Raw genomic sequence first — 14,040 nt, forward strand, 5'->3', positions numbered from 1 at the left:
TGATGGATATTTGGGCTGCTTCTATGTCTTGGCTATTCCGACTACTGCTACTATAAATATGGGTGTGCAAATACCACTTTGAGACCCTGATTTCAATTGTTTTGTGTGTATATATATCCAGAAGCAGGATTGTTGGATCACAAGGTAGTTCTGTTTTTAATTTTTTGAGGAAACTCCGTGCTGTTTTCCACAGTGGTTGCACCATTTTACAATCCCACGAACAGTGCACAAGGGTTCCAATTTTTCCACATCTTCAACACTTGTTATTTTCTGATTTTTGAAAAAATAGTAGCCATCCTAATGGGTGTGAGGTGATTTCTTATTGTGGTTTTGACTTGAATTTCTCTGATAATTAGTGAAGTTGAGCATCGCTATGCTTGTTGGCCATTTGTATGTCATCTTTGGAGAAATGTCTATTCAAGTTTTTTACCCATTTAAGACATTATTTTTCAATTACAGTTGACATACAATATTATATGCATTATATTAGTTTCTGGTGTACAACATAATGATTAGACATTTGCATGCTTTACAAATTGATCACTCTGATAAGTCTAGCACCTACTTGTCACCATACAATTATGATATTATTGGCTATATTTCCTATGCTGTATTTTACATCCCTGTAACTGTTTTTATAACTTGCTATTGTGCTTCTTAATCCCTTCACCTTTTCCACCCAGCCCCCCAACTCCCTCCTAGCTGGGACCACCAAATTTGTTCTCTGTATCTCTGAGTTTTTTTCTGTTTTGTTTGTTTCTTCTGTTCTTTAGATTCCACGTATAAGTGAAACCATATGTTATTTGTCTTTCTCTGACATATTTCACTTAGCTTAATACCAATTTCTCCTTCTTAAAATCAATCAGTTAGTAATCTTAATTATACCTGAAAAATTTTCTGTGCCATGTAAGTAACATAACATAACCAGGGGTTGAATGTCTTGGGGATTAAATTTCTTTCTACCACAGGTTCATAAAAGTTTTTTGTACTGTTCTTGACACCTTTTTAAAAATGTTCAAAAATAGCTTTATTGTTTTTATATGAAAAATAAAACATAGCGACTGTAAAAATAAAAAAGAAAATCAAACAAACTTGAAAAATACATAGTGAAATGATCACTGATATCCTACCTTCCTCACTGTTATTTCTTTCTTTTAGATTTTTAAACATTAAAATATAGTTAATATATATTATTACATTAGTTTCAGGTATACAACATGGTTATTCATCACTTATATACCAAATGAAGTGATCACAATGAGTATTAAGCATCTGACACCCTACCTACAAGGTTGTGATGGTAGTGTTGACTATATTCCCTATAATGTGTATTACATTCCTGTGACTTACTGATTTTATAACAAGACATTTGTACCTTTTACTCCCCTTCATGTTTCTTGCTCTTTCTCCCACCCCCTTCCCCTCTGTCAACTGTCAGTTTGTTCTCTATGTCTATGAGTCTGTTTCTATTTTGATTATTTTAGTATATGTGCTGCTGAAGCGAGCACCTGTTTTGATTATTTTGTTTTGTGATTCCACGAGTGAGATGATATGGTGTTTGTCTTTCTCTGCTTGATTATTTCACTATTATCGTAATATCCTTTAGGTCCATGCATGTTGACACAAATGGCAAGATTTCATTCTTTCTTATGGCTGAGTAATAGTCCATTTGTGTGTGTGTATACACACATGCACACACAGCACATCTTCTTTATACATTCATTTATCTGTGGACATTTAGGTTGCTAACGTATCTTGGATATTATAAATAATGTGGCAGTGAACATAGGGGTGCATATATCTTTTTGAATTAGTGTTTTTATTTTCTTTGAATAACTACACAGAAGTGGAATTGCTGGGTCATAAAGTAGTTCTATTTTTAATTTTTTTGAGGAACTCTATACCATTTTCCATAGTGGCTGTACGAACTTGCAATTCCATCAACAGTGCTTGAAGGTTCCCTTTTCTACATATCCTCACCAACACTTGTTATTTATTTATTTATTTATTTATTTATTTATTTGTTTTATAATAGCCAATCTGACAGGTGTGAGGTGATTTATTATTGTGGTTTTGATTTTCATTTCCCTTATGATTAATGATGTTGAGTATTTTTTCATGTGCCTGTTGGCCATTTGTATGTCTTCTTTGGAAAAATGTCTATTCAGATTCTCTATCCATTTTTAAATCAGATTGGTTTTTGATGTTGAGTTGTATGAGTTCTTTAATACATTTTGAATATTATTTCAAATAATATTTGAAATCCCTTGTTGGATATGTCATTTGCAAATATCTTATCCCACTCAGTGGGTTGCCTTTTCATTTTGTTTATGGTTTCCTTTGCTCTGCCAATGATTTTTAGCTTGATATGATCCCATTTGTTTATTTTTTTGTTGTCCTTGCCAGGGGAAACATATCCACAAAAATACTGCTAAGACTGATGTCTAAGAGTTTACCACCTATGTTTTCTTCTAGGAGTCTTATGGTTTCAGGTTTTATACTTAAGTCTTTAATCCATTTTGAGATTATTCTTGTATATGGTGTAAGAAAGTGATCTATTTTCATTCTTTTGCATGTAGCCTTTCAGTTTTCCCAACACCATCTATTGAAGAGACTGTCTTTACCTCATTGTATATTCTTTCCTCCTTTGTCATAGATTAATTGACCATATAGGTGTGGGTTTGTTTGTAGGCTCTCTATCCTGTTCCATTGATATATGTATTTGCTTTTGTGCCAGTACCATGCTGTGTTGGTTACTATAGCTTTGTAGTATAGTTTGAAATCAGTGAGTATGACACCTCCAACTTTGTTATTCTTTTTCAAGATTGCTTTGGCTATTTTAAATATAAATTTTAGGATTATTTGTTCTAGTTGTGAGAAGAATGCATTGGTATTTTGATAGGGACTGCATTGATTCTGTGGATTGCTTTGGACAGTATGGATATTTAACAATATTGATTCTTTTGATCAGCATGGCATAGCCTTCCATTTATTGGTGTTGTCTTCAATTTCTTTCAACAATGCCTGTCGTTTTCAGAGTATAGGTCTTTTACATACTTGGTTAAATTTATTCTTAGGTATTTTATTATTTTTGATGCAGTTGAAAATGGGATTTTTTTTCTTGATTGCTCTTTCTGATGGTTTGTGATTAGTGTATATACACACAGTCGATTTGTGTATGTATTTTTTTTGTATCCTGCAAGTTCACTGAATTCATTTATTAGTTCTAATAGTTTTTGGTGGAGTCTTAGGATTTTCTATATATAGTATCATGTCACCTGCAAATAGTGACAGCATAATTGTTTGTAGTAATCTCTTAAGATCCCTTGTATTTCTGTGGTGTTAGTTGAAACTTGCCCTCTTTCATTTCCCATTTTATTTATTAAAGCCCTCTCTTTCTTTTTCTTTATGAATCTGACTAAAAGTATGTCAATTTTGTTTATCCTTTTGAAAAACCAGCTCTGATTTCCACTTACCTTTCTACTATTTTTTAAGTCTCTATTATATTTATTTCTGCTTAGATCTTTATTGTGTTTTCCTTCTAATAACTTTGGCTTTGTTTTTCTCCCCCCCCCCCAACCCCCCAGTTCCTGTAGGTGTAAAGTTAGATCGGCTACTTAAGATTTTTCTCGTTTCTTGAGCTTGGCCTCAAACGCTATGAACTTCAATCTTAAAATTGATTTTGTTGTGTCCTATAGATTTTGGAATGTTATGTTTCCATTTTCATTTATCTCAAGATATTTTTTGATTTCCTTTTTGATTTATTTGTTAACCTATTGATTAAGTTAACCTAAAGTGACATGTTTAACCTCCACGTGTTTGGTTTTTTTTTCCAGTTTTCTTTTTGTAATTGGTTTCTAATTTCATACCATTGTGGTCTGAGAAGATACCTGATATGATTTTATTCTTAAATTAATTGAGACTTGTCTTGTGGCCTAACATGTGATCTATCCTGGAGGATGTCCCATGGGCCTCCTGGACTTGGATACTGTTTCCTTCACCAGTTAGGGAAGTTTTCATCCATTATTTCTTTGAATAGATTTTCTGTCTTTTCTCTCCTCTCTTTCTGGAACTGTATTATGCAAATATAAGTATGCCTGATGTTGTCCCCGAGGTCCCTTGAACTCTATTCATTAAAACAAAAAATGCTTTTGACTGACGTCATAGGAATGGAGGCAGCAGGGCGCACTTTTTGAGTTCTCCTCCAGATCTTGTTGCAAACAGGACATATAACCCATTGAGGAGTTCTTTGCTCATCACTCAGAACAGCTGGGAGACTCGTGGAAGAATTACTTGAAGGTGCGTGCTAATTGCGAGCAGGGGAAGAGGCAGGACAGCGAAGGGGGAACGTGCCCCCTCCCCCACGGCAGAGCCGGGGCTGGCGGTGCCCGCACCTCCAGGGACTCCCAGGACCCAGGGTGGAACGGAGAACACAAAAACCAGGAGAACAGCTAAGAGATTCGTGGAAGGCTTGCTTAGGGGTACGCTAGTTGGGCAAGTGGGGGAGGAGAGAGGGGCGCGAAGTGGAGACGCGCACTCCCCCAGTAAAGTTGCAGACCGGCAGCACGCCAACGACAGGAGGGCGAGAGGAAATGCGCCGTGCGCTCCCCCCACCCACGGTAGAGCCACGGCCCTACAGCGCAACAGCAGCACGCGGGAGCCCAGGGCGGAACAGAGAACACAAAAGCCAGGAGGTGGGCTCTTTCCCTGCGTCCCACAGCTGATCGCTCCCATTGGGGCGGGCAGCTGGAGGGCCCTACGGCAGACAAAGAAAACAGACTCCACACCTGGGCCCCTCACCCCGCTCTTCCAATCCTACCCCCACCCTTCCAGAGAGTTAAACTGATCCCTGAACTGAGGAGTGGTGTCAGATTACAGAGGAGCGTCTATGTTCAGGCGCTGGGAAGATTGGCAGCCAGCTCTGACCCACAGAAGAGGCTGGGAGGAGTGGGATTTTCACTGGATGAGGAGAAAGGAGACTCCTCCACCCCCAGCCACCACCTTTGTGGGCCTGCAGGAGGAGTGTGACGGGGCTGGCCTGGGAGAGAGAAGACCCCTCCATCCCCAGCCCCCACCCTTTCTGGCTGGCCTGGGGAGGGGCAAGTGCAACTGCGGAGGTACTCCCTGAGTTCAGCAGTAAGTGGCAGATGCAGCTCTCGGCTTTCAGCAGCTTAGAGATCTCCCACCCGCCCCCTCCCACACACCCACGGAAGGAGGGCCCTAAGACTCAGGAGTACTGGACACAGGGCTGGTGGTGCTACTCTCAGCGTGCATATGTGGAGGCAAGGGCAGAAACTGCACTGACTCTCTAAAAACTGTCATCCAGACCCCTCAGCCACTCGCATTTAAATCTACAGTCCCAAATTCACTCTGGGCACCAGCTGACCGGCGCTGCCTGCGCAATAGGCAGAGGACTCTTTGGCAGAGCACAGGACAACCTGGAGATTACTTGGTGGGCTTAAGGCAAGACTGGTGCTGCTTCTTGTTTTGCTTTGCTTTGTTTCTTTTTTTTCCCCTTTTTTTTCTTTTTCTTTTTTCTTTTTTGTTTTGTTTTCTTTTGTTTTGGTTTTGTTTTTTTGTTTGTTTTTTGCTTTTTGTTTGATTTTTTGTTGGTTTGTTTGTTTTGTTTTGCTTTTTTTTTGTCTTTATGTCTTTGATATCTTTGCCTGTGTTGAGTGGGGGTTGTCGATTGTTTTTTACATGTGAATGTACTTGATTTTTTTTCTTTGTTGTTGTTGTTGCTGTTGTACATGGTAATTTGCTTTGTTCTGAAACTGCCCTACCAGGGCGCAGCTTAAGAGGCACAAGATTCAACATATCCGGAAGCCAACTCTAGACCAAACCAGAGTACTACCGGGTTTGACCTACCAGTCACACACCCAGAGGGAATTCTCTGAAGGCACAAGAGCCCATAGAGGCCAAACCTCATTTAAGTGGTCAACCCTCACCCAGCAGAACACTCTGCGGTGGGCAGAGCCAAGTCTCACAACTAGTCAGCCTAGGAGTTAAACCCACCTACTCACAAGCAAAAAGCAATTAAAGTTCTTCTTGAACAGGACAATATACACAACACAAGAGTCACCTTTGGAGCACAAGCAGAGGAGAAGAACGAAGTAGTGCAAGTAAAATATAAAGGACACGTACTACATAAGATAACCCAGCAAGAACTAAGAACTCTAGGGGATCTTCCTAATACATCAAAGCAAACACAAGAGTCAGTCAGAATGGGGAAACAAAGAAACATGTCCCAAAAAAAGAACAGAAGAAACCTCCAAACTGCAACCAATGAAGCAGAGGTAACCAACCTTTCAGAGACAGAGTTCAGAACACTGGTGATAAGAATGTTTAAGGAGCTTAGAGAAGACATAAAGAAGGATGTAGAAATCATAACGAACAACCAGTTAGAGCTAAAGAATGCAATTACCGAAATTAAGAACTCACTTGAAGGAATTAACAGCAGGTTAGATGAAGCAGAGGATCGAATCAGCGACTTAGAAGACAAGTTAGCAGAGATCACCCAAACTGAACAACAGAAAGAGAAAAAAATATAACAACAATGAAGATGGTTTAAGAGACCTCTGGGATAACATCAGGCGCAACAACATTCGCATCATAGGAATACCAGAAGGTGAAGAGAGGAAGCAAGGGATTGAGAACATATTTGAGGTAATAATGTCCGAAAACTTCCCTAACCTGATGAAGGAAATCAACACACAAGCCCAGGAAGTGCAGAGAGTTCCAACCAGGATAAACCCAAACAGGTCCACACCAAGACACATTGTAGTTAAAATGGCAAAGCTTAAAGACAAAGACAGAATCCTAAAAGCAGCAAGAGAAAGACAGAGGGTTACATACAAGGGAACTCCCATAAGACTATCAAATGACTTTTCTACAGAAACAGTGAAGGCAAGGAGGGAGTGGCAGGAGATACTCAAAGTGATGGAAAACAAAGTCCTACAACCTAGATTGCTTTATCCAGCAAGGTTATCATTTAAAATTGACGAAGAGATAAAGAGTTTCCCCGAAAAAAACAAACTGAAGGAATTTATTACCACCAAACCAACATTGCAAGAAATACTAAAAGGACTTATGTAAATAGAAGAAAGATGAAAACAATCTAACTACAAATTTAAAAAATGGCAATAACTATGTACCTATCAATAATCACTTTAAATGTAAACGATTAAATGCTCCAATCAAGAGACATAGGGTGGCTGAGTGGATAAGGAAGCAAGACCCTTGTATATGCTGTATACAAGAGACTCACCTCAGATCAAAAGACACACACGCTGAAAGTGAAGGGTTGGAGTAAGATATTTCATGCAAATAGAAGCGAGAAAAAAGCTGGAGTTGCAATACTTATATCTGACAAAATAGACTTTAAAATGAAGAACGTATTAAAAGACAAAGATGGGTACTATATAATAATAAAGGGATCAATCCGACAAGAGGACATAACCCTAGTAAACATCTATGCATCTAACATAGGAGCGCCTAAATATATAAAACAGGTACTGACGGACATAAAGACAGAGATCAACAGTAACACTATCATAGTAGGGGACTGCAACACACGTCTGACAACAAGGGACAGGTCCTCCAGACAGAAAATCAATATGGAAACAACAGCCTTAAATGATACTTTGGACCACTTCGATTTAATCGATATTTTCAGAGCATTTCACCCAATGCTGCAGAATACACATTCTTCTCAAGCGCACATGGAACGTTTTCCAAGATAGATCATATGTTAGGCCACAAAACAAGTTTTAATAAATTTAAGAAAATTGAAATCATACCAGTTGTCTTCTCTGACCACAGTGCTGTGAAATTAGAAATGAACTACAGAGAAAAAACTGGAAGACACACCAATTCATGGAGGCTGAATAACATGTTACTAAATAATGAATGGGTCAAGCAGGCGATCAAGGAAGAAAACAAAACATATCTCGAGACAAATGGAAATGAGAACACAACGATCCAAAATCTATGGGATGCAGCGAAAGCAGTCCTAAGAGGGAAGTTCATAGCACTGCAGGCCTACCTAAAGAAACAAGAAACATTACTAATTGACAGTTTATCTTCACACTGAAGGGATCTGGAAAAAGTACAGCAAAATAAGCCCAAAGGGAGCACAAGGAAGGAGATAATAAAGATCAGAGCAGAAATAAATGAAATAGAAACCAGAAAAACAATACAAAAGATTAATGAATCCAAGAGCTGGTTCTTAGAGAAGATAAACAAAGTTGACAAACCTTTAGCCAGACTCATTAAAAAAAGGAGAGAGAGGACCCAAATTAATAAAATCAGAAATGAAAGAGGAGAAGTGACAAGAGACACCACAGAAATACAAAAAATTTTAAACTACTATGAGCAACTATATGCCAACAAATTTGACAATCTGAAAGAAATGGACAATTTTCTAGAGGCGTACAACTTCCAAGGCTAACACAAGAAGAAACAGAAAACATGAGTAGACTGATTACCACCAGGGAAATTGAATCAGTAATCACCAATCTCCCAACAAACAAAAGAGCTGGACCAGATGGCTTTACAGGTGAATTTTTCAAAACATTCAAAAAAAAATTATCACCTATTCTCCTCAAGCTCTTCCAAAAAATCCAGTAGGAGGGAAGACTCCGAAACCCTTTTTACAAAGCAGCTATCACCCTGATCTCAAAATCAGACAAAGACACCACAAAAAAAGAAAACTACAGGCCGATATCTCTAATGAACATAGATGCAAAAATCCTCAACAAAATATTAGCGAACAGAATTCAGCAATACATTAAAAAGATCATACACCATGATCAAGTGGGATTCATCCCTGGTATGCAAGGGTGGTACAACATCCGCAAATCAATTAATGTGATACACCACATTAACAAAATGAAAAATAAAAATCACATGATCATATCAATAGATGCAGGAAAAGCATTTGATAAAATCCAGCAGCCATTTATGATAAAAACCCTTACGAAAGTGGGAATAGAGGGATCATATCTCAACATAATAAAGGCCGTATATGACAAACCGACAGCTAACATCATACTCAATGGGGAAAAGCTAAAACCATTCCCCCTAAGATCAGGAACAAGGCAAGGTTGTCTACTTTCTCCACTCTATTCAATATAGTGCTGGAAGTTCTAGCCACAGCAATCAGACAAGAAAAAGAAATAAAAGGCATCCAAATTCGTAAGGAGGAAGTAAAATTATCATTATATGCAGATGACATGATACTATATCATATCCTAAAGACTCCACCAAGAAACTATTAGAGCTGATAGATTAATTTAGTAAAGTAGCAGGATACAAAATTAATATTCAGAAATCAGTTGCATTTGTATATACCAATGATAAAATATCAGAAAGAGAAATTAAAAAAAAAACAATTCCATTTACAATTGCTCCAAAGACTATAAAATACCTGGGAATAAATTTAACCAAAGAAGTAAAAGATCTGTACTCAGAAAATTGTAAGACACTGAGGAAAGAAATGAAAGAAGATATAAATAGATGGAAACACATTCCATGTTCATGGATAGGATGAATTAATATAGTTAAAATGTCCATACTGCCTAAGGCAATATACATATTCAACACAATTCCTATCAAACTATCAACGACGTTTTTCACAGAAATAGATCATATAATCCTAAAATTTATATGGTACCGTAAAAGACCCCAGATAGCCTCAGCAATCTTGAGAAATAAGAACAAAGTGGGAGGTATAACAATACCTGACTTCAAATTATACTACTAGGCTACAGTAATCAAAACAGCATGGTACTGGCATAAAAATAGACACATAGATCAATGGAACAGAATAGAGAGTCCAGATATAAATCCATGCTTATATGCCCATCTAATCTATGACAATGGAAGCAAGAATGTACAATGGGATAAAGACAGTCTGTTCAGTAAATGGTGCTGGGAAACCTGGCCGACACATGCAAGAAAATAAAGCTGGACCACCTCCTTACACCATGTACAAAAATAAATTCAAAATGGCTTAAAGACTTAAATGTAAGATCTGAAACCATAAAATATCTAGAAGAAAATATAGGAAGAAACTTCATAGACTTTACCCGGAGTAAGATTTTTACTGATATATCCCCTCATGTGAGGGAAGTAAGAAAAAAAATAAACTTGTGGGATTACATCAAACTACATAGTTTTTTCACAGCAAAGGAAACCATCAGTAAAACAAAAAGGGATTCTACTGGATGGGAAAGGATATTTGCCAATGATATATTTGATAAGGGATTAATATCACAAATCTGTACAAAACTCACTCAACTACAAAAAAATAAACAACCCAATTAAATAATGGGCAGAGGACCTGTGGAGACATTTTTCTAAGAAGGACATACAGAAGCCAAACAGACATATGAAGAAATGCTCAACCTCACTAACCATCAAAGAAATGCAAATAAAAACCACAATGAGATACCACCTCACCCCAGTCAAAATGGCTATCATCAATAAATCAACAAACAACAAATGCTGGCGCTGATGTAGAGAAAAGGGAACGCTAGTGCACTGTTGGTGGGATTGCAGATTGGTGCAGCCACTATGGAAAAGAGTGTGGAGGTATCTCAGAAATCTGAAAATGGAACTACCCTATGATCCAGTAATTCCACTCCTAGGCATCTATCCGGAGAAATCCAAAACTTCAATTCAAAAATCTTTATGCACTCCTATGTTCATTGCATCACTATACACAATAGCCAAGACATGGAAATAACCGAAATGCCCATCGGTAGATGAGTGGATTAAGAAACTGTGGTACATTTATACAATGGAGTATTACACAGCCATAAAGAGGATAGAAATCTTACCATTTGCAACAACACGGATCAATCTAGAGAATGTTATGTTAAGTGAAATAAGTCAGAAAGAGAAAGACAAGTACCATATGATCTCACTTGTATGCGGAATCTAAAGAAAAGAATAAGTGAATGAACTAATCAGAAACAGTTTTGGGGACAAAGAGGAAAAACTGAGAGTTGTTAGATGGGCGGTGGGGGGTAGGGATAAGGGGGAAGGTGAAGGGATTAGGAAACTGTTGGTAACCACAAGATGGCCTCAGGGGTTTTGAAAATTAATTTGGGGAATGTAATCAATAATGTTGTAAAGATTTTGTAGGGTATCCAATGGACACGTGTGCCATTTGGGAGATCACCTCAGGGATACTGTAGATGCCTGATCATGGCACTGTACACCTGAAGCTGAACAATAATGAATGCCAACTATAATTTTATATATATAATGTGATGGCTCGGTGCGAGGTTGGAGAGATAGTGGATGGGGGGTGGGGGGTCCACAGTGTAAGGGATACAAATGATGAACATCTAAGTATTACCTTGTCTTATACACCTGAGACTAATAAAAAAAACAAACAACGCTTTTTTTGTTTGTTTTGCTGATTTTCACTATTTTGTCTTCCATGTTGCTTATCTGTTCTTATGCATTATCTAATCTGCTGTTGATTCCCTCTAGTGTAGTTTTCATTTTACTTGTTGTATTCTTCAGTTCTGATTTTTAGAAATTTTTTTTATCTCTTTGTTGAAGTTCTTACTGTGTTCTTCTATACTTTTCATGAATCTGGTGAGCATCTTTATGACCATTACTTTGAATTCTGTATCTGGTACACTGCTTGTATCCATTTCATTTAGTTCTTTTCCTGGGGTTTTGTCTTAATTTTAATTTGGAAAATATTCTTCTGTCTCCTCATTTGGTCTATGACTTTATTTCTGGTAAATCAGCTATATCAGACAGTATTGGAAGAGTGGTCTTATGTAGAAGGTGTCTTGTGTGGACTGTGTGTATGCTTCTGTAGTGGTTGGGCTGTGACTGTTGAGGTCATGTTGTTTGGTGAGGCTGGCCCCCCCCTGTTTGGCTGGACTGCTGTGGGCACACTGCTGGGTTAGGCTGGCCCCTGGCCTGGCCAGCTGTAAGGCGTGGTAGCCACTACTGCTGGTGTGCTGGTGTATAGGGCAATCCTCTGGTGTGGATGGCTTAAGGCCTGGTCTCTACTATTATGGGTATGTTGGTGTGTGTGGTCTGGCCCCTCATCCCCACTTTGGGGGTGCTCCCATGCCACCAACCAGGTGCTGTGGCATGGGGTGCTTCTTTGGAGGCCTGTCAGGGCCATCAGCCCAGTGCTGGTGGGGGGCCCATTTTATGTGTACCCCTGGTTGCTGGAGGTGGGCAGGCACCACTTTGAAAGGTGATTGGGCTGGGTGGCTCCTCAGGGAAATGCTCTGTGGATGGAAGGGTTAGCAGCTTAATGGAAGGTGTCAGACCTGGCACCTACAGCACTGGCTGACTAGATAGAAGGAGAGCAAACAAAGCAAACAAGGGAAGAGTGGTATGTATTAGTGCCTCTATTCCCAGAGAGAGCCCTGCCAAATCCCCCACAGTCACCCTAAAATTCATCAGTATATCTCTTCATGTATGACCTAGGTGTGTTTCAAACTGCTGTGTCTATGCTTTGACTCAGAGTGAATGAGTTTGTGCACAGGCCCTTTAGGGGAGGATTCTCACTTTCCCAGGGCCCCTTAGTTTGCTGGTTATCACAACTCAAAGTTATGGGGCTACTCTTCCAGGTGCAGGTCCCCTAGCCTGAGGAGCCTGAGGTGCCTCTTGGATGCCTCGCTCTTCAAGGGGCTTCTGGGGTTTGTGTATCTGCCCCCCTCATTGTGGATGCCCTCTTCTCTGCCTCCTAACCTATCTCAATGTGGCCTTTATATTCTCAGTTGTAGAGAATCCGTTCTGCAAGTCTTCAGGTTGTTCTTGGAGATAGTTGCTTTATATTTAGTTGTAATTTTGACGTGTTTTAGGGAGGAGGGGAGCCAAGGATATTCCTACTCTGCCATCTTGACCCTATCTGTCTCCTCTTGACACTTTTATATAAATTTGAAATTATATCAAAATGAAAAGTTACAAAGATTCATGAGCAAAGCACAGGAAGTTGGAAAATGTAGTCATCATCTACGTAGGCACCAAAATTAGCCATCATTCAAGTTCTTGGTGATGTCATTTCCTCCTAACAGCACTGGGTCTGTTTTTCCCCCCCATTACCTACCAGGTCACCACCAAATCAAACAGGGGACCTGTGAAGTGGTTGCTGTGCACAGGTGCTGTAACAAGAACCGTATAGAAGAGCGATCCCAAACAGTGAAGTGTTCTTGCTTCCCAGGGCAGGTTGCTGGCACAACTCGGGCTCAGCCTTCTTGTGTTGAAGGTAAGACCTTTCTGGTCAGGTTCTGTAATATTGAAGAAGGACCTAAAACTACCAAGGATCTTCCAACTTTGCTGTCTTTGCAATGCAAAGAAAACTAGGTTGCTTCTAGGTCAGTGTCATTCCAAAAATGACCATAAATACAACTTCACCAATTTCATGATGAGTAAGGTATTAATGATATCTCTTAAGAGGGGAAGAATGTAAAGGGATTAGAGAGTGCAAATTAGTAGTCACAGTATTGCCATAGGGATATGAAAGACAGTTTGGGGAACATAATCAGTAATGTAAAGATTTTGTAGGGGATCAGAAGGGCACTGGACTTATTAGGGAGACCATTTCATGGACTGTGTAGATATCTGACCACTGTGCTGTACACCTGAAGCTGAAGCTGAATAATATGGAATATCAACTATAACTATAACTATGCATATATGGTCATGGGATGTGGAGTACAGCATAGGGAAGAGAGTCAATGGAATGTCAGAGGGGTACTAGATGGGGGGAGAGGGGTTATCACTTTGTGAGGGGCGTAAATGTCTCCGATTACATTGTTTGTACACCTGAAACTAATAATTTTTTTTTTAGCGTGGTATCAGTGGGGAGTTTCATTACCAGATAACCAGGAAGATGTGCTTTGATTTCTTCTGGCCCAACTGTCTCTCCAGATCTCACCACCAAAGCAGTTGCTTCCTTAGACTCTTTCTTCTCCCTGCTATCAGACTCTGTACTCAGTCTGGTTTTCTTACTTCATGTTTAATGTAATAGACAAATATTCTCTTAATTTCTATTTT

General features: G+C 39.1%; 1 protein-coding gene across 3 annotated transcripts in view; it reads left to right on the forward strand.

The window, feature by feature from the left end:
- TAFA4 (TAFA chemokine like family member 4) overlaps positions 1-14,040 on the forward strand; it is a 187,850-nt gene that overhangs the window by 149,193 nt on the left and 24,617 nt on the right. For all 3 annotated transcript variants that reach the window (XM_081071284.1, XM_081071286.1, XM_081071285.1), the window contains one exon: positions 13,094-13,249. In XM_081071284.1, the coding sequence (XP_080927410.1) occupies positions 13,094-13,249 (156 nt within the window). The remainder of the gene's footprint in view (positions 1-13,093; positions 13,250-14,040) is intronic.

This window comes from Rhinolophus hipposideros (assembly GCF_964194185.1).
Source record: "Rhinolophus hipposideros genome assembly, chromosome: 14".
Lineage (NCBI taxonomy): Eukaryota > Metazoa > Chordata > Mammalia > Chiroptera > Rhinolophidae > Rhinolophus > Rhinolophus hipposideros.